Source organism: Oxyura jamaicensis, chromosome 1, assembly GCF_011077185.1.
Source record: "Oxyura jamaicensis isolate SHBP4307 breed ruddy duck chromosome 1, BPBGC_Ojam_1.0, whole genome shotgun sequence".
Classification (NCBI taxonomy): Eukaryota; Metazoa; Chordata; class Aves; order Anseriformes; family Anatidae; genus Oxyura; species Oxyura jamaicensis.
In genome coordinates, this window is record NC_048893.1 from 44,110,008 (window position 1) to 44,128,887 (window position 18,880).

Sequence of the window (18,880 nt, forward strand, 5' to 3'; positions counted from 1 at the left end):
CCTTCCTCCAAGGTTTTTGTGCTCCAGGTTGTCTCCTTTCTGAATGTGAGTGATAAATCCATATTCACAGAATAGTCATCAGGGCTCTTTCAAGGTCTACAGCATCCAAATTCAGAGGAGAAAGTCTTTTTCAGTCTATGTAGAATCTCACCCTTCAAATTTCAGTGCACAAGGGTCAGAGCTGAAAATATTTCCAAACTAGGTGTAGATAAACATTAGATCAGACATTACTGAGCTACAGAATACACCAAATAGAGGCTTTCTTTAGAACTCTTTAACCCTTGCTACTTTCAGATGGAACAGTTTCCTCAGCTGTTCTATTTCTACTGCCCTTGTTAGAATTTCAATACACACAAAGGTTTGAATATTCATGAGTAATGCAGCTTGTTTTCAGGATCAGTGAGTGTTCAGGCATTATTTAGGAGACAGTTCAGTTGAAGGTTTTGGTCACTTTGTCACCTCTTCTGTAGCACAAAAAAATAAGTAAGGATTAATACACTAATATTTTTACTCCATGTGAAGGTAATGCATAGGTAGACAATAAAACCAGTGATTTGTTTCACAACAGTTATACCCATTAACCTGGTCGTGTAAACCATATTTGTGTGAGCTGTCCTTACACAAAAGGAGAATCCCAATGAAGATAATGAGAGCACTTCTGGTAGTAAAGGTTCCAGAGCTGATCCTTAATTAAAGTGCCTTTTAAAAATGTCGTGGAAATATTGCTCTTAAATTCCTACTGTAAGCGACATGATGAGTCACTGAAGGTTAATTGCTTTGCAATTATATTTGTAGCTTTCTTAATTAGACTCTGAACTGGAGATTTCAAACTGTCTTTCCATGGATAAGGCACAGCAAAGCCAACCATCATCTAGAGAAGGCCCTCAAATGAATGTGAATTCAACAAACTGCCAATGAATTCCTGTTCTTACATTCTCCTTGTTTATTTTTCAGGTTGTACAAACCCATTGGGGTTAAAATTAAGTCTTGAATATGTGTCTAATAATTTGAAAAATCTGTGCTTACTCTTCAGTTTATGTTGGAGAAGCAAAAGGCTTGAAAATGCTATTTTCTGCTCTACTGGTGAGATATACATGCTGAAAACTGAACACCCATGGACTGGTTAGAAAGCTGCAATTGAGCATGGGTGCATACCCAATGCGTATCTTTGCTCCATGGTATCCCCAGACACTGAAAATTTTAATGTCTGACACTCACCATATTAAAATGTATGATCTAAGCAAATCTGGTGCTGGAAGCAGTACACACTAGAAGCACAGATGCTGTCTGAATTTAGGAATCGCTACACGAGAAGCGTATTCCTCTGTACAGAAAAAAATGCCCACTTCTCTGCCCTGCTAGGTAAAACACAGCAGCTAGCTAGCTGTTGTTGGCTGAGGCAATGGCAGGTCATTACCTCATTTGACAACAGAGAAAGAAAGTCATCAGCAACAAGATGAGGCTGCAGTATCGCAGTGAGAATATTACCACACATCCCTGTAGTTTATTTGTTTGAAAATGGGTGTATAATGATTACTTGCTGTTTATTTTCATTTTGCGTGACTTACAAGGCTGTGAGAGACTTTTTTGTTTACCTGAAAGAAAATGTTTATTAGTGGTTATCAGGGATTCTTCCCATCATGTGCCTAAACCAGGACCACTTTTCTCTTTGGGATGAAGAATGTATTAGTGGCTTTGTCTGTCTCAGATCTGGCACATCACAGCCTCAAAACTGCTAAAGGAAAATAGAGCCTTGGAAGTGCTGAACCTCTCCTCCACCTTCCTCTCCCAAATAACCCTGCTCCCTAAATCACTTCTTAATTTAAATTAGTTCACTGAGGAATATTAAGCAGAGATAGAATGAGCTTTATTAATTTATTTTTAGTAGAAATAATTTTAAAATTTATTTTTAAAAATAAATATTTTTAAAATTTATTTAAATTTATCCCTGTTTTATTCAGTGTGCCAGGCAATTAAAACTTTCAGAATAAAAGAGAATTTAAGAAACCCATTGTGAGGTGCTTACAAGTTTGGTCAGGCAAAGATTTGTTTAGGAGCATGAACCTTACACATACATGATCCCCTGCTTATAAGAAGCCATTTGCAAATGTGTAGTTATTACACCATAGACATATACAAACACAAGAATAACCATCCTGGTTTAAACCATGTAAATGTCCATGGAGTCACTTCCTGACCCATCCATGATCTCTGTGTGAAACAGCTTGGCGGGACATAGTCACAGGTCATCTTGGTGAGGACAGCATTTATTGGAGCCAAGCTGAGCATCAGAAAAAATGTAAAATGCAACTCCACCCTGACAGACAGATATCTGGGAAATCTGAGAAAAATACAGGACAATATGTATAAGGGGATTTAGTACAAATGAGAATAACTGCATTAATCTCTGGTATATATTTTAATTTTACTTTTTAATTGATTTTTAATTAATACAGGTACTTTCCCAGTCTCCAAACTGCGTAAAGTATTTATCTAATTTTCATTGAAGTAATAAATACTAATTTAAAGAGGCTTATTCGATTATATATTATATTAATATTTAACCAGAGGGTTTATCGCTTTTGGAAGGAAAAAAAAAAAAAAAGGAAAATAGCTCCTGATAAAGTCTGAAATCTCTAAGCAGCAATTAAAAGCATTTTCCTAGCTAGTGTACAACTATCAAAGAAATTGCAGATAATTAGCACTGTTACTATTCCCAGCTGACTAGCAGCTCACTACATAAAATAAGTAAGATGTAGTAGAAAAATAACTAATTATCATAATGTCTGAGGGAAAACATTTTTTAGATATTGTGAACTGTGCATTCTTGTAACTGATAATTTTCAGAAGAAATGGTGTGGCATAAAAAAAACAAACAAACAAAAAAAAACTTTCCCAAGCTGTGGCTGCAGAAGAGAGAAAGAGAGATACTGCTCAGAAGACTACCTTGCAAATTATCATTTTGTATTCCACAAAATTCCAACAAAATGCTTTCCTCAGCTGGACTGAACTTCTTTCCTCCAAAAAAAAAAGATTTCCTATTGCTTAGGAAATATGATGAATTTTGGTCTTCTCTTGTACTGACAATTCTACGATATACCCTATAAGGCATAACAATAATCTCTTAAAAAGAAAACCTGAACCCATGCTGCAAAAATTATAGGCACATCTTACAAATATGATTCTTGCAGTTTTCTTTGCCTGTTTTGGAGGTATTGCAGAGGGTTTGCTGTGTCTCTGAAAACAAATCTTTTTTTTTTTTTTTTTTTTTTTTTTTCACGTTAGCCTTTTTCCATCTGAATAGGAATGAAATATTCAAGAAGGAACAGGGCTAGAAAACAAAGTTGCTCACTGTACTTCAGTACCTCAAAAGTATTAATTCCTATTGAAACAAGGCCAAATCAGGCCTTGTTGTTTTATTTTTATTTTTATTTTTATTTTATGTTTATTTTAACTGTTTTCCTTCCCTGGAGGAAACTCATAATTCCATGCTTTTAACAGTGACTATCACAAATGAAGACTGTACTCATACCACGTTTCAAGCATCATCTGTATCAGACTGGAGACCTGGATATGAAAGCTGTGTCTAGATCAAAAAAAGGATAAACATTCTATTTTTTTGCTGAGATGAAAAACATCTGAGACTGTGAAGAAAGGAAGAAATTAGGCATTCAAGACAAACATCAAATATGAACAAGCTCACGTGAATATTTAAAGAATGATACTTTAGAAAATTAAAAGCACATAAGACAAGGTTAGAAGGAAGAACTCTGCAACCTCCAGCTATAGTATGTGGCCAAGCCTACAGTGAGGACATGGACATCTTGTCAGCAAACTCAGGATATGCAGATGTATACTTCCAGGACAGTAGCATTTGTGAATGTTTTACTATGTGATTATTAAGAGTTCAGAATGTCTTGGACAAACATTGATTAATGATAACAGAATTCCTAGACATATTCAACTGGCAAAAGAACATAGCTTGCTCTTGAGAAATACTTGTACAATAGCCAGCAAAATCCTCCTTAGTGTAATTAAAAAGCTGATCATATATTTTAAACTCCTGTAGATATTTCTTAAAGAAAGGTTTAATATACTTTTCACTTAGGATTCCAGATTTGCAAGAGAATTTCATCTTTTTTACTATAAACTTAAAACCGAAAATCTGTATGCAAGATATGATAAAAAAGAAAAGCAGACACTAATGACTTTGTTTCGCTACAATCTTAACACAAGACTTGCATTTATTCTCCATTTTCTGAGGACTTAAAGAACTTCAAAAAATGTCCCTGCATTGGCTGAAATATCTTAAACCTGAGGTCAGCCAGCTGAGCATCTGTATGGTATTGGGATCCACCATGTCCCCTGCATGTTCTGTGTGAATCAGTTTTGGGACACGTGTGTGATAGAAACAGAAGCAGAGCTGTATCTAAAAGCCCAAGCGTAAGGAAGAGACTGTCACTGTTACTCTAGACTGCAGAAGAGAATGTGAATTCCACATGTCATTGCCCATGACAATAATGCAGGCCCTGTTACAATGTTAGGAGATAATTTAGTTGTAATAGCAATATGGTATGGTAACGGCACTCTAGCAAAACCTTAACTACACCAAATATGAAAATGATAGGACTTTTCCTATTGTAACAGACTGCAAGCTATATTATCATAACTTTATTGCAGATAGCAATTTTCATTTCTCAAGAATTTCACTAACTATATATCTTCACATTCCTAAAGCAGTGTTGTGAATTTGAATAGAAGACCTGATCAGTTTTAAAAAATCACATGAAATTAAATCAGCAGCTTTTTTTTTTTTTTTTTAAATGTCATTAAAAAGCAAGTGAAAGTTTATGTAACACAACAGTGACAACTGATAACTGAAGCTTCAATTTAATATGGAGGCACGACGTTTATCAACTTTGGAGTGTTTCTGTTACTGTTCTTAGTAGGAAACAATTAACAGTGCAGTCCTTGTGAAGGTTACAATACATAGAAGTGGGTAGATGTGAAAGAGAAATTATTTTCTTACTGATCAAACCTTCATCTGTCACAAATGACCCAGAAAAAAGAAGCTGCTAGTCACAGTATTTGTTACATCAGTTAATATATGTTGAGATACACATCAACATTAATACATAAACCAACAATTTCTACTCATACTTTCCGAATGCTCGAGGGAGGCTACTGACTAGTTTTATACATGTTCAACAGAATGTTTATCTATATCTTGGAAGAAGCAGAAATTTATGCAAAGTAAGCAGCAACTTATACAAAGTAATTGAACCTCAACATTATACACTTTTTGACTGGTAACCGATACTAATAAAATAATTCTAAAAAGAATTCTAAAATCATTTTCTATCTACATTTCCAAATATTTGACACTTGGACTCCACAAACAAAGATTAAAAGTATATATTTAAAATGTTTCTGAAATGCTCTGCTTACCAACGTTCCCTGAAATTCTTGGAACAATTAAAAAGCTTGCATGCAATTCACTTGACAAATATTGAACAAGTCATTATATTTCAAAATTCCGGTGAAGAATAATAAGACAGATACAGGCAACAGTCTGGAGCATAAGGGGAGTACAAGAATCCTGCCAGAGCCACCACCTCTGGGGGGCAGGAGGGCAGCTCAGCGAGCATTATATCAGTCCCCACACAGCAGGATTGGTAGACTAAGCAAAAAGCAAACCAGAAAATATCAGACCTGCTGTGAAGTAGGGCTTTAAGGTCTGTAATGATATAAAAGAAGTGCCAAACAACAGTGGTAATGAACAGCATTTACTAAAAAGCTTGCTAGTTTATAAATTCAAATATAAGCAAGGCAGAACATTATAAGAATTACTCTGGTTCATATATGCCAATTCTCCTTCCAGCTACACACATACAAAAAAAATAAAGTGTCATAATTTTAAGGACAGTTAACAGTTAATATTAATAAACACATGAGTCCAGACATCCTCATTTTTAAAAATTTTTTTTTTAAATTACCATTGGTCTGCACATACTCTTCCTATTGCAGGGCGAAATAACGAAAACATCTTTTTGCTTAAATCTCAGAAGACTCTCTAGTCTGAATCCAATGTCTATTCAGGGCACAGACGTTTGCTGGAGATAACTCTGAATGGTGACTGGTGCTAAGAGCACACTTCTACTGGAATTTCCCTGGAGCTTTGCACCTGTTTTTGTTTTGCTGCACTATTTGAAAAGACACTACTTGCAGCAGAGGACATCTATTTTATTCACTCCTATTGCAGTAAATAAATCCACACCCTGAAAAACTGTTCATTCAAAGTAAGGCATTTGAATGAAATGTTTATTCAAAGAGCATTAACTTGTCTTCTCCCCAAATAAAATCACATACCTCATATTTTTAGTCTTTGAGCTGCCTGTGACTCATTCGACATCACATGAGTTTTTTGTTAGTACCTTGATCACTGCTGCTTATTCTTTGTGATTTTGTTTTGAGGTAGTCAGTGATACTTCCAATATAACAGGCTCAGTAACTAACCATAAGACACACTCTTTCTCCACAGTTTGACAGCCTTAAAAAATCAACATGGGATCTGAAAACAACACTAAGCCTTTTTCTGTTTATATTTTGCAAGAGGGTAAAGGCTTTTTCTAGTCAAATGATTTCTCTTGTAACATTGGTGCAACACTGATGCCATTTGGTATTCTTGGACAAGGGCAACGGAGAGACCTTAACACCGGCATTACGAAAGCAGCATTGCTTCTGTTGAAGTAAAAGGCAGAGAAATTCAGACAAAACAACACTGTCCTCTTTTTAGAGATCTGTTTGTTTTACAGACATAACTAGGAATGAAATGCATTATCAGTTTATTTTGACCATCAATGTTAGAAGGACTAGTATTGATTATATGAAAGACAGAAATGCTGAATAAGTTTTAATCACATCTTTAAGACACAAAGAAAAACTGTAGTTCTGACCCAAGAGAGAATTAGCCAGTTGACTACTTTAAGTGTATAATTGAAATTCCAGTGAATCAAAAGGAACTTTTCCATTGATTTTTTTTAGCTTTGAGCTGGACCTTTAATTACTAGAAATGTAGGAAAACTCTCAAGACTCTCTCCCTTTGTGTGAAAAAGAACTAATCTGAAGACACTAGTCTTTAAGATATGAACTAAGAAATTGATTTTTTCCAAGGTGAATCCAGAAGGAAAAAAATTAATCTTGTAATTAAGTTATGATGCTATGATATAATAAAGTACTCACTGATGGATCCTTTGTTGGCTGAATGGTGCAGTATAGCAGTCATTCTCCTCCAGATCTGGCAGTGTCTCCTTATCCAGTTTCATTGGCTTTCTAGGTAACCATCCTCGAAACCTGCTTATTTGTTTCTCGATCCTGCAGAACATGAAAAGTGTAAGCATTTGAGACAGTGAATGATATATATCTTGCTTTTTCATTACATTGCAGCACTCTTACAAAGAACATTTGATGGCAAACTAGACCACTTAATATTTAGAACTACAAAAGAAGCAATGCCTGACATTTTTGAGGCAGACTGAATTATACATGCTGAACTCGATTATTAATAACAAGCTTTTAGTGGAGAAACATCTTATTTTGTCTCAACAGAAAAGCAATGCCAATGTTACACACTCCTAAAAATCCATACTCATTAAGCTCTTGGCTACTCTCTAAACCTTTATTCTCAGCTTTTCAGTTACTTTAAATTTCAGACTTAACTACACACTAGACTTTGGACATATAAACCTCAGAATAACTCAGATTGTGACAGAGAGTTTTGTAACCTAAACTCCAGCAAACCACATCCTTTTTCTGCTCTCTACAGATTCTTACCTTGCAGCTGATGGTATACAAAAGAGGCTACTTTGTTCATTTGGTTTAACTGTGTCTTGCAATACTACTGCCTCCACAAAAACAAAATACTCAGTGTATACATTAATAGGTGACAGCTGCAGACATCCTTACATTTAGAAAGTGAAAAAAAAAACTAAGATTAAGTTGGAGAAAGGGTGGATTTAATCACAACAGCACTCGTGCCAAGATGCGCACTGAAATTATGGTAAAGGGAAGAATTAGAGCTGACAGGAGAAGACAATCTAAAACAAATTCCCATGCAAACTAAAACATTATAATGAAAAAGCATAAAAAAGATGAGATGGGTCTGTCAAAATGAAACCTACCCTCACTCACACCTTCAGTTCCTAACCCGTGATCTCTGCCTCCAAAAATCAGACAACAAATTATGGACATGAACGTTCTTCCTTGACTCCAACAAATGCTGTAAGCCCTGTGCAGTCACTTTGAAGGAGGGTAATTCATATACACACAACTGAGTGTGTGGGACAGTGACAAGAAATTATGACATAGTTCCATTTAAAATACATATAATATTGCCTTGAATATTCAACCTTCTCTGCTCAAGTTATCTTCAATAGGAAAGCTAATGCTAATTTTTAAATAAGGGTATTCAAAATTGTAACCACATGAGCTCTACCTGTTTTGGTACCATTTGTGTATTCCCTGTCTGTGAAAAGCATGGGAGCAGGCACTCCAACTTACCATTGGGACTGTTCAGAAGAATGGCAATGTGTATGTGAGCATGACATAAGGCTTATACAAAATTTAATAAAAACTCTTAATGGGCATTGTTCACACCAGCCCAGCAGTTCAGAGTGCAGGTGGAGGTAGCTTGCAAGTGTCTGTGCCTGAGTGCAGGTGAGATCCCAGCACTGCAAAGGGTCAGACCTATTATAAGTCTCCACTTCTCCTCTCAAGGCTGCCAGCCTTGAGCCTGTTTGTGCAGAGACTGATAGGAATGACAAGGGAAAAGTAAGTTATCACCTGGGGAAATCCCTCTTTCTTGGCCTTCAGTTCTTCCTCTGTAAGGTTACAAGCCCTGCATTACAGTATGTTCAGCAGGCTTAGTGACCCTGCATGTGGAAAAGGGAAGAGGAATCAGGGAATTTCTAAATATCCCAGTCCTTGCTTATTTGTTGACTGAAATTGTTTGAATTCTCTAAGCTATTAACACCCTTGCTAATCTGCAGTCCTTTCACATTCACCCTGCAAGTCAATGTGCACATTTGAGATATGCATACTGCAGGTTTATCACAGCACATGCAGGCACGCACGGAGCACATTCCCCACTTGAGAAAACTACATTATTCATGTCAGCTTCTCATTGAGCATACCCAGAATTTGACTGGTTTGCCACTTGCAAGGTTCAGATTACTTGGCATGCTCAGGGAGCTTGCTCCTCCCCTGCTGGCAACCAGGTCTGGAAAGGTCACAAGGCCTTTCTGCAAAGCTTGCATCCTAGAGTACAGCAAAGCCATCCCTAGGAAAAAAAAAATGTATTTTTTTTCCTTGGAACAGAAAAATGACCAAACTTAAAAGACATCCAGGCCACTTCAACAGTGCCATGAGCCAGCAGTGCAGGCTTTGTATTCTACATGAGCCTCTCTCTTAAGAAAAGAGGCACAGTTTTAAAAACGCGTTATGCTTAATTGTTTCTTCAAGGCTAATCCAGGCCTCACTTTCCCTTATGGAGAAGCTCTAGGTGCTAATATACTCAGCTGGTTAGGGGGATGGTGTTTGGAAAGCAGAACAACCTACACAGGAGCAGTATAGCACATGGAGTGAGGAGGCACTGTAGTCAGACAGAATGAATGAGGAGAGTGGAAACATTTCCTTCCTAAATTCCGTTCAAAAACACTTGTTAGCCTCACATGCCCAAAATGCAGTCTTAATTCACATGGTGTCTCAAAGACATGTCTGTTCCACTTCAGTCCTGACCGGGCCTCTGCTCTCCAGGCCTAGCCTTTACTCAGTATCCTCTTTGTGAAATCAGGTATTGTACTTAAATCACACAAAGGGTTTCTCAAATAATTTCAAAGAAAGACTTTACTTGCTAGAAAGTAGTGTAGAAATAGAATATTTTTCTTTTTATTTCTTTCTTTTTTTTTTATTTTATTTTTATTTCTATTTTTTATTTTCCTCCAAAAGAAAGAGGAAATTGGGAAAATAAAAACAATTTCTTTGAATTGAGATTGATTTTATTTTTTGCTCAATTTTGAAAGAGCTTTATTCATATTGTAGTGCTAGATATTGTCTTAGTTTATTTTTAACCACAGCCCAGGTGGATTTATAGATACTGTGTATGCACCTGATACCCATCCTTTCCTCTAGACTATACTAGGGGAGTTTTGTTATTTAAAATGTTAGGATCACTAGAATTTTTCAGAAAGAAAATTCAAGTGTGACTAAAAAGTTGCAAGAGATCTGCTCTGGACTTTGCCCTGTAACAAAAGTCCTCTTTAAAATAAATTTTGCCTAAATGCCAATTTAATTTTAGCTTAGCTCAAAAAAATGGATCAAAGCTTCACTTGCTTCTAATCTTCACTGAACTAAGGGTAGAGGAAATAGACAGTTTTATTGAAGCTGTAAATCTGAATTTTACATAAATGGAAATAGAGCTGAATATGTTTTCCTTTTTCCCCACTGGGACTATTCAGTTATAGATTTTCTGCCTCAAGTAGCTATTCATAGACCTGAACATAAAAATTGAATTTAGTTAAGTGTTGTCATCACTCAGGAGCAAGAAAAACCACAAATCCACAGAAGAAGATTGCACTATTTCTGACTTCAAATCATATGCTGACTCAAGAGAAAATGAACGTAAGACAAAATTTCATATGGCACATATAAATGTTAGAACCTTTACCTACTCCTTCCTTTTAATCTATTGCTATAGTGAAAGCAGCCATGTCTTAACTAACTCTGAAATTAACAGCTACTACGTATTCATTGTAAGGTGGGGATAGCAAGTGGGGGAACATAGGCAAACTTGAGAAGAACAGTGTGTGTTACCTAGCTCTCACGAAGAGCCCATTTGGTGTTTTCCAATGTGAAAAAGCAAATATCATAATGTGAGATCAGTGCTGATACTCTCAAATCACCAGCATAGTGTGATGGGATTTAATATATGAAATGCTTTTTAATATGCTTATGCAGAAGAGTGATAATACATCATTTATTTTGCCATGGATGTTCATCTAGTGACATTATCTGCAGAGTGATACAGCTGTTTACTCCAATATGCAGATTTTTCAAATCTAATTCTTCTCTCTCAGAAGTTCAGGGGAGTTTTTCCACTGACTTAAGAGTGAGACAGTAAATCAAACATTAGAGCCTTTTGAAAACTGCATCAACAGCACTGTGGCATTAAATGACAATGTATGAGCTGGTCTTTGCAAAGCTTTTATATATATTTTAGTCTTTTTGGAGACATTTTCATTTAATTGTCTGAGATATCGAAAATGCAGACTGTGGCAATGGAAGTTTTTTTATTCCATAAAGTCAGGCACAAAACACATCAAATCCAACCTTAAGATATTTAATAATTGAGTGAAAGAACTTCAAAGATTCTTCAAAAGTACTCTCAAGCTCACACCAGAGATGAATTTGGTTCATTGCCTTCCTATCTACCAACAAAGTACTAAGCATCCCCACAGAGGAAGCAATAAATAAATAATGCCATCACTGTAAGAAGTAGGCAAGGTGTACGGAAAAGAAAAAAAAAAAAAAGCAGTACCTGTGGTATTTTAACCCTAAGAAATTCCCTAATGAGCTATGTGACAAGACAGTATTTGCACTAACTCACTTATTCTTCCTTAAAAAAAGACTCCATCAGCTGGAAAACATTTCCTTATTCCTAAAAAAGGCAACACGGGTCAAATGAATTTCACAGAGCAAATGCCTTAAAAATATAACTGCTGTATTTGTTTTTGCATATGTCCTAGTGTGCGATCACTCCCTCCAACCTTCCTACAAATGCAGCTAATAACCTTTTACTTCCAGCTTGATCTTCACAATTATTTTAGTTATCAGGTTCAAATTAACATAAGCTGAACTAATTTAAGAACTGTACTCACCTATTCATGAACTTGTATCGGCGGTGCAGGTAATAGATTTTTCTCCTGGAAGAACAGCAAAAATGAAGCCAGTCGAGAAGAAAACCCATCGTCAGTTACAGTATGAACTAGCAAGGAAGGAAAGGAGATTGAAGACAGAAGCCTGTAAGAGGTGGAGGAAGAGACTAAAAGAGAGATTAACAGAACTGTCACAGGAAAGCCACACAGTCTCTGGTGGCATTTGAATTGCAAGAAGGTCATTGTTTTCGCACTGTCTTCTCTTTTTCTGCTACTTGTAATGTGTGAAAGACAGGGACCCAAAGATGTTTCTACTTCCAAGACAGCCATAAACAGTTGTAGGAATTTTATAGGACCAATAAATTATCCTCTATGCATCTCATATCCACTAGTGAATTACTAAAACTGCATTTGATAAAATGCAAGGGAAATCATTTAGAAAAGCCAGGGAAGTAGTGTCTGATGCTGCAATATGCCAATAACACATGCAGTGAAAACCAGGACCAGTGTTTGCTGCTGGAGTATCATCCCCAGAAACAGAATATAGACTACACAGACAAATGAGTATGTACTCAGCACCCACCCCAGGATACAGCCGCCCCCTCTGCCCCTCAATCAGGCATTGCTGATTTCTGTTGTCAGTGCGATAAGCTGTGTGGGAGTGCCTGTGGGGGGGCAGTGAGCAGACAAGGGTGCACAAGCAGATGCATGCTGAACACGCTCTCTGGTCCAATATTCCGATGGGTCCAGTAGGGCTCACATCACCCAGGGCAGGTGGAGTGGCCCCAAACCATTCTGTGTAGATCCACAATGGGGTGTCCACCTCCTGTCCCACTCTGCTGCTCTTGCTCTCTTCATATGTGCCTATAGCACCACAGCTGTCAGGATTTGACCCATCACCTTCAGCAGAGACCATGTCGTGAAGAGAGGTAAGAAAATCTGAGGGCTTTAGCTGCGGCTTTGGGACTAATGCTCCTTACAGAAAGATTCAGGTGCCTGTCTGAACATCAGTATCTTCCTATGACTTTCCTCTAACCGCTGGATGTTATCGCTAAATCAAGGTGGTGTATTCTGAGAGGTGCCATCATGTAACACTGAACTGTATCACTTCTGGAAAAGGAAGGACCACACTACACATTTCATTCTGAATATTTTGAGTATTAAATACAGAGTAGGAATGCTGCTGGTGCCTTGAAAGCAATCATGATTGAGAGCATTCTAGAATAAGACAGCATGGATGCTCTATAAACTATAGAAAAAAAATGGTTTGTTTCCATGTAAATTTTCAGAACTTAGATTTAATAACAACATAATATTTTGACATTATTTTTGTTACTGGTGCCCATATTGTGCTGGTGAAGTGAAAATTTGAGGAAAAAATCATGCTGGCCAGCATCCTTTGGTCAAGTCCTCCAGAAGATAGTGTTGTATCTCTTGCCCTACTCAGCAGGAGCAGAGAAGGGTCAAAGATAAGTGTTACTGAAGATGTCATCCAACTCTTGATTTGCTTCAAATATTCAGAGGTATCCACTGTTTAGAGATCTCTGCTTTGAAATAGCAAGTTTTTTATTCAGTGATGTGTGGACCTTGGACAATTCCAACCTAAACTTAATGGGAGCTGTAAGCAATCAGCAGCCCACGGGTCAGACAAAGATTCCTGGAAACAGGCAGTCTAGAATAGTGTACATTTTGCAAAATGCTGATTCTTGTTTTTAAATGGTAAACAACATTGTTACTCTTCAAATAAAAATCAAGAGCCTGCCTGTCAGACATAAAAAAAAAATCACCACTATTTCCTCTTAGCGACACTGTGGATAAGAAAAGAATGAAGCTGTGGTCATGAAGCACATCTTGCTGTATGGCACCTGATTTGCTATCTGCTGAGAAATGGATCTCAAAACAGGGACTTCAGATCAGGAAAGAACAAGCTGCTCACAGTGACTAAAATCTGAGTTCCTGGTGTACTTCTTAATCATGGGACCTTATCCTTCTAGTGGGCCAGGTTCATCTCAAGGAGTGCCAGGGAATACAAAGGAGGTACACTTTTGACCCAGTCCATTGTTTCTGTGGCTAGAACACTTTTTAAAAAGAATATGAATGTCTTGTAATGACCCATGATAACTTTTATGTTTTTCTCTACCACTAGAAGCCCATGTAAGAACAACTCAAGATTTGCTGTGCAAATGAAATCAAAACAAAACAATACAAAGCATGCAGACATAGAAAATAAGCCTGCAATTTTGTCCTTAATTCACATCAATTTTTCCTAGCAAGTTCTGTAATACTACAGCTTGTCTCATACCAGAGGCATTTGTCATCCTTAAGTAAGAAGAAAACAGGAATAAAAATCCTGCAAAGGACACAAACTCACTAGTTGCATATTCTGGTCTGATCCTTTTCTTGCTCAGGAGTAATTCCATTAAAATCAATGGAGTTATGCATCTATAAACCCTGCTAATTGAAAGAAGAATCAAGACCTCTCAGTTCGTGGGTTTTGGTCAGTTAAAGTGGAAATCTTCATGCTATTTTAAACGTTCTGGTAACCAGCAGAGTAAAATAGATATTTTAATAGAAAATTTCATAGCTCAACATGCAAATAATATTAAACAAATGATAAAAATAATCTGAATGGTTAAGTGGAATTAATTTGGTTGTCAGTGACATTTTATACAATTTCTTTATTTTCTCCATAGTCAAAAGCACTTATAGTCTGAATTGTTCTCCTATTAGATGTGATACTTATTTATAATCCACATTTCCATTATTATGCACTATACAAGCAGAAAATTTACAGGTGCTGAACATACCAGATACGTCCAACAGACATGCACTTTCTGTGCTGCCTTACGTACCTGGATCTTCTTGACCTCCCATTGATTTCAATGAAATGTCCATTTAAAAAACAGCAGCGCACAAGTATGCAGGGGGCTCCAGCAGTGAAGGGGTTAAAGGGCCTAAGGATAGAATACCCCATGAAAACAGCTACACTGCTACAGCTCACCTTAATGTCAAACCAATACTCTACTGAAATCGCAGGCATTAACAAGAAAGAACAATGACTAGTTATCTATGGCACTCCATTCATACTTTCAAAGGATGTGTGGTATCTTACAGACGAGCTTTCCATGTGCATTTCGGTGTTATTTTTACTTTAGCTTTACAGTAAAATGTGAAGACAAAATACAACTACACCTACCTGAAAGGCATTCTTACATTCATTAGTTCAGCATATTTGCCCAGGACCTCCCAAGGGGCATGCAACTTCACAAAGATGATGTCACTGTTTGTTAGAGATGACTGCAAAAGAAAAAGAAAACAGCCACCACGGCTTACTTTTTCAGGCAAGAAAGAGAGAAATCATGGGTGGTGGTCAATATTTATTCTTTTCTTGTCTCACCCCTCCCATTTCCTGATTCTTCCTCAAGCACATGGAGCTCTACCTGGATTTTGCCAATTTATTTTCCTTCTGGTTTCCTTCTGGTTTTCCCTGTGACTCCCTTCTGGCCTGTACACACATTCAGTGCTACTGTTTTCTTTCCTATGGGTTATATGTAGTGTATAGAGATTTTTATGCAGGATATTCACATCAGAATATCTAGTACTTTTTTTAATAGTATTTTCAAGAAAGCTACAGCAGGGTAAGCTGAAGCTGTATTTACTGAGAACACTGACAGTCAAATGTTACTACTGAAAATGAATTTTCAAATTCTAATGAAATATTTTCATAAATCTGCACTTAATACAGCTGGCAACAACTAAATGGATCACATTAACAGCGACAACTAGACAACTACCACTGGCTGAATTCGAGGAATACCCAGGAAATGGGTGAAGGTGTACAGGTTATAAGAAAAGGAAAGCATGAGGACGGAGAAACCAGACAAGAAAATTGTTATTTTAGAGATTAGTTAGGCTTTAGGGATGATATCCTAGTCTTTTAGACGTTGTAGTATATTCAATATTTCTCACATTAATTCTTAGCTATTACAACATACTGGGGGTTCTTAAATCTGGTATCACTTATTTGGAAGCTGCAGTGACTATAAGGGTTGAAGGCTGACATTTGTATTTTTGATGTCTTTTGATTCTTCCCTTCACTACTCTGATGTAGAAATTATTACTAGTCTGTGAAGGGTGACAGGAATTAAAACTCCAGCAGTTAAGATATATATATATGACTTTTCCCAGCACAGACAAAAACAGACCAGTACAAAACAAACCAATGAGAACAATAAAACAGGAAACCAAACCAAACCAAAACAGTAATTACAGAGATAACATTTTTTTAAAACAAGTAGAATTTTTTGAGTCCTCAAAAATGGACACAGAGAAATATTTGTAGCCAAATTATTATTAAGCTGCAAGAAAAAAATGTGTGTAGTGCATATTAGAACAAGTGAATTTCTGGTATTTCTGGTAAAAAAAAAAAAAAAAAAAAAATCTTACTGTTCTGCTGGTAACTTCCAGCAAAATATTTCAACATGAAATTAAAGTTGCATCAGAGACAATGAATTCAGCTGTAATCTTTCCATTGACTTCTATGGAATCCAAATCAGACCCTTAATGATGTTTTTCTTTATAAGTACATTTTGAAAATTATCTTTAATTTGCCTATGAGACTTTAGCAAGTAGGTACCACAAAAACAAGACTAAGTTCTGCTACTCTAAAATTTTACAGCAAACTACTCTCAAAGATGAGTTTCAGAATATTCAGTGCAAAAAAGGCTTTCTTAATAAAACAATTTCTTATAGTAATGTATTTTTAAAATTATTATTAAACACACTAGCAAGGTGTATTTAGTTTAATTGAAATGTGATCTTCAAAACACAGAATCATAGAATCATTCAGGTTGGAAAAGATCTCTAAACTCATCTGGTCCAACCTTAAACCTAGTACAGACAAGCCCGCTACTAAACATGATAGATAGAATGTCTTGTACAATAAAATTACAATCACCACAGTCTGGCTTACAGATAGTCAATATACAATGAGCTTCAGTCCTCAGTTTCATCCATCAACTATTTTTCACAAGCTGTAATTTTTCCCTCCTTCTTCTTCCTGCTCACCTACCTCTTTCAGTTCATCTGAAACACTCATATTATGTAATTCCTGAAAATACTATTGAATAATCACAAGTAGATGTTTTAGTAGCCCATACTTCAGTATCAGAGATATTCCTTAATTCCCAACCTTTCCATCTTCACTGACAAATCACTTCTAGCACTGTATCATTGCTACTAATCTGAGAATACTGGTAGCCCCATAGGCCCCTGTATAATAGACTTGCCCGCCTAGCAAGACTATCTTTCTCTTATACCACTAAGTTTGTACAGATACTGTGTTCCCAAAGAAAACAAAACGAACACAGATGTGCTTAAAAAGTAAGTACCATATTTCTCTGGTATCACTATGTAAGGAGTGGAAGAGACTAATGTCGGGGCCATTTACACAACTCCAAAAGTATAAACATCTTCTTTAGCGAGTTACAGTCATCAGATAGGCCAAGGAAAATTTGTAAAGAAAGGGCAGGTTTTTCTTTTTCTGAAAACAGGCTTTCATGGCTAGAAATAGAGTGGTGTTAACTGCTGTTTAATTTAAGTCCTGGCTATCAAACTCACATGTACTCCCACAAGCATTCTAGGTCCAGTATTTAAAAATATATATTTGCTATTGACCTGACTCTGCTCTTTCTGAAGTTATCATTGTTAGTCTCAATGGAAGCAAAGTTATGCTGACATTGAACATCTCTTGAAAAGCCCACATTTTTCAGTATTTTCAGGCTCTTTCTCAGGATCAAGGCTGGAGAGTAGCATCCTTTGTCAAATATACTCTTGAACACTCTCCTTCAACAACAAAGACATTTTTGTTCATTATCAATAATATTGTCAAGTCATTTTAAGACAAAACCATTGTAGGACTCATGTTTTGGTGAGCATAATTGTTTATTTGCCTTGAGGCTACTAGGCAGACAACTGCAAATATCAATGCTCTAATTTATGTATGTTCAATAACAGGGAAAAGATGTGAAAGGAAAACAAACCAGGATTTTCCATTAATGTATTTTCCTTAACATAATTTAAGGAAACAAAATACTCAAGACTGGGCCTCCTCCCACATTTTAGTCTTCCTTATCAAAGTAAAACAAGAGAAAAAGATTTGGAACAGACCCAGCAACCAGACTTAAACCTTACCTACATTAGGAAGACCCAACAATGCAACTTAAAAAGCCAGAATGGGAATAGTGCCATAATTACTGGCAAACAGCTTATTCTTGTTAGGAACAACATGCAGGAAAATCCAGAAAATAAGAGAAAATCAATGTCCTTACCCTGATAACAGCCTCCTCTATATCAAGATCCATATGATGTCTTAGTGCAGAGTATTAAATAGCAACTTCCATTAAGTTCCACTTTTTGAAAACTACTCTGTTATGTTAATGGCACAGATTGATTTGCCATGTCAAGTGAATTAGGTAGAAAAAAAACAACCCCCACCAAATTATAGCTGATTAAATCATTCTTCCTTCTTCCTTTGCAAAAACAAAATGTAAATTCACAAAGGTAATTCCGTAGAAGTGGACAAGCAGCAGTGATGTTCTGCCAACACTTTTCAAAAGTGCATACATTACCCCTAGGTAAGTACTTACATACTCTTAATATACATCCAGTTTGAGGGAAAATATTACATATTCAAATGCATTAACTTCTATGTTCATGGATCAAAGGAAAGTAGTAAATAATAGTGCCAATATCTTTCAAATACATCCTTTCAATCACAGCACAGTCTTGTTGAAAAAGTGGAATATAAATCTCACATTTAAAACAAGATTTTAAGAAGCTTTTGACTTATGAGAAACCATAGGGCAAAGCAGTAAGGATGAAAATTAGAGAAAGAAAGGAAGAAAGGAAGGAAGGAAGGAAGGAAGGAAGGAAGGAAGGAAGGAAGGAAG

The 18,880-nt window shown here is 36.5% G+C and overlaps 1 protein-coding gene across 9 annotated transcripts in view; it reads right to left on the reverse strand.

The window, feature by feature from the left end:
• ANO4 (anoctamin 4) overlaps window positions 1-18,880 on the reverse strand; it is a 218,113-nt gene that overhangs the window by 55,171 nt on the left and 144,062 nt on the right. For 8 of the 9 annotated variants that reach the window (XM_035336210.1, XM_035336220.1, XM_035336205.1 and 5 more), the window contains 4 exons: window positions 15,127-15,227; window positions 14,783-14,884; window positions 11,934-11,978; window positions 7,243-7,374 (listed from right to left, as the gene is read on the reverse strand). In XM_035336210.1, the coding sequence (XP_035192101.1) occupies window positions 7,243-7,374; window positions 11,934-11,978; window positions 14,783-14,884; window positions 15,127-15,227 (380 nt within the window). The remainder of the gene's footprint in view (window positions 1-7,242; window positions 7,375-11,933; window positions 11,979-14,782; window positions 14,885-15,126; window positions 15,228-18,880) is intronic. The other variant, XM_035336222.1, reaches the window with a different exon arrangement.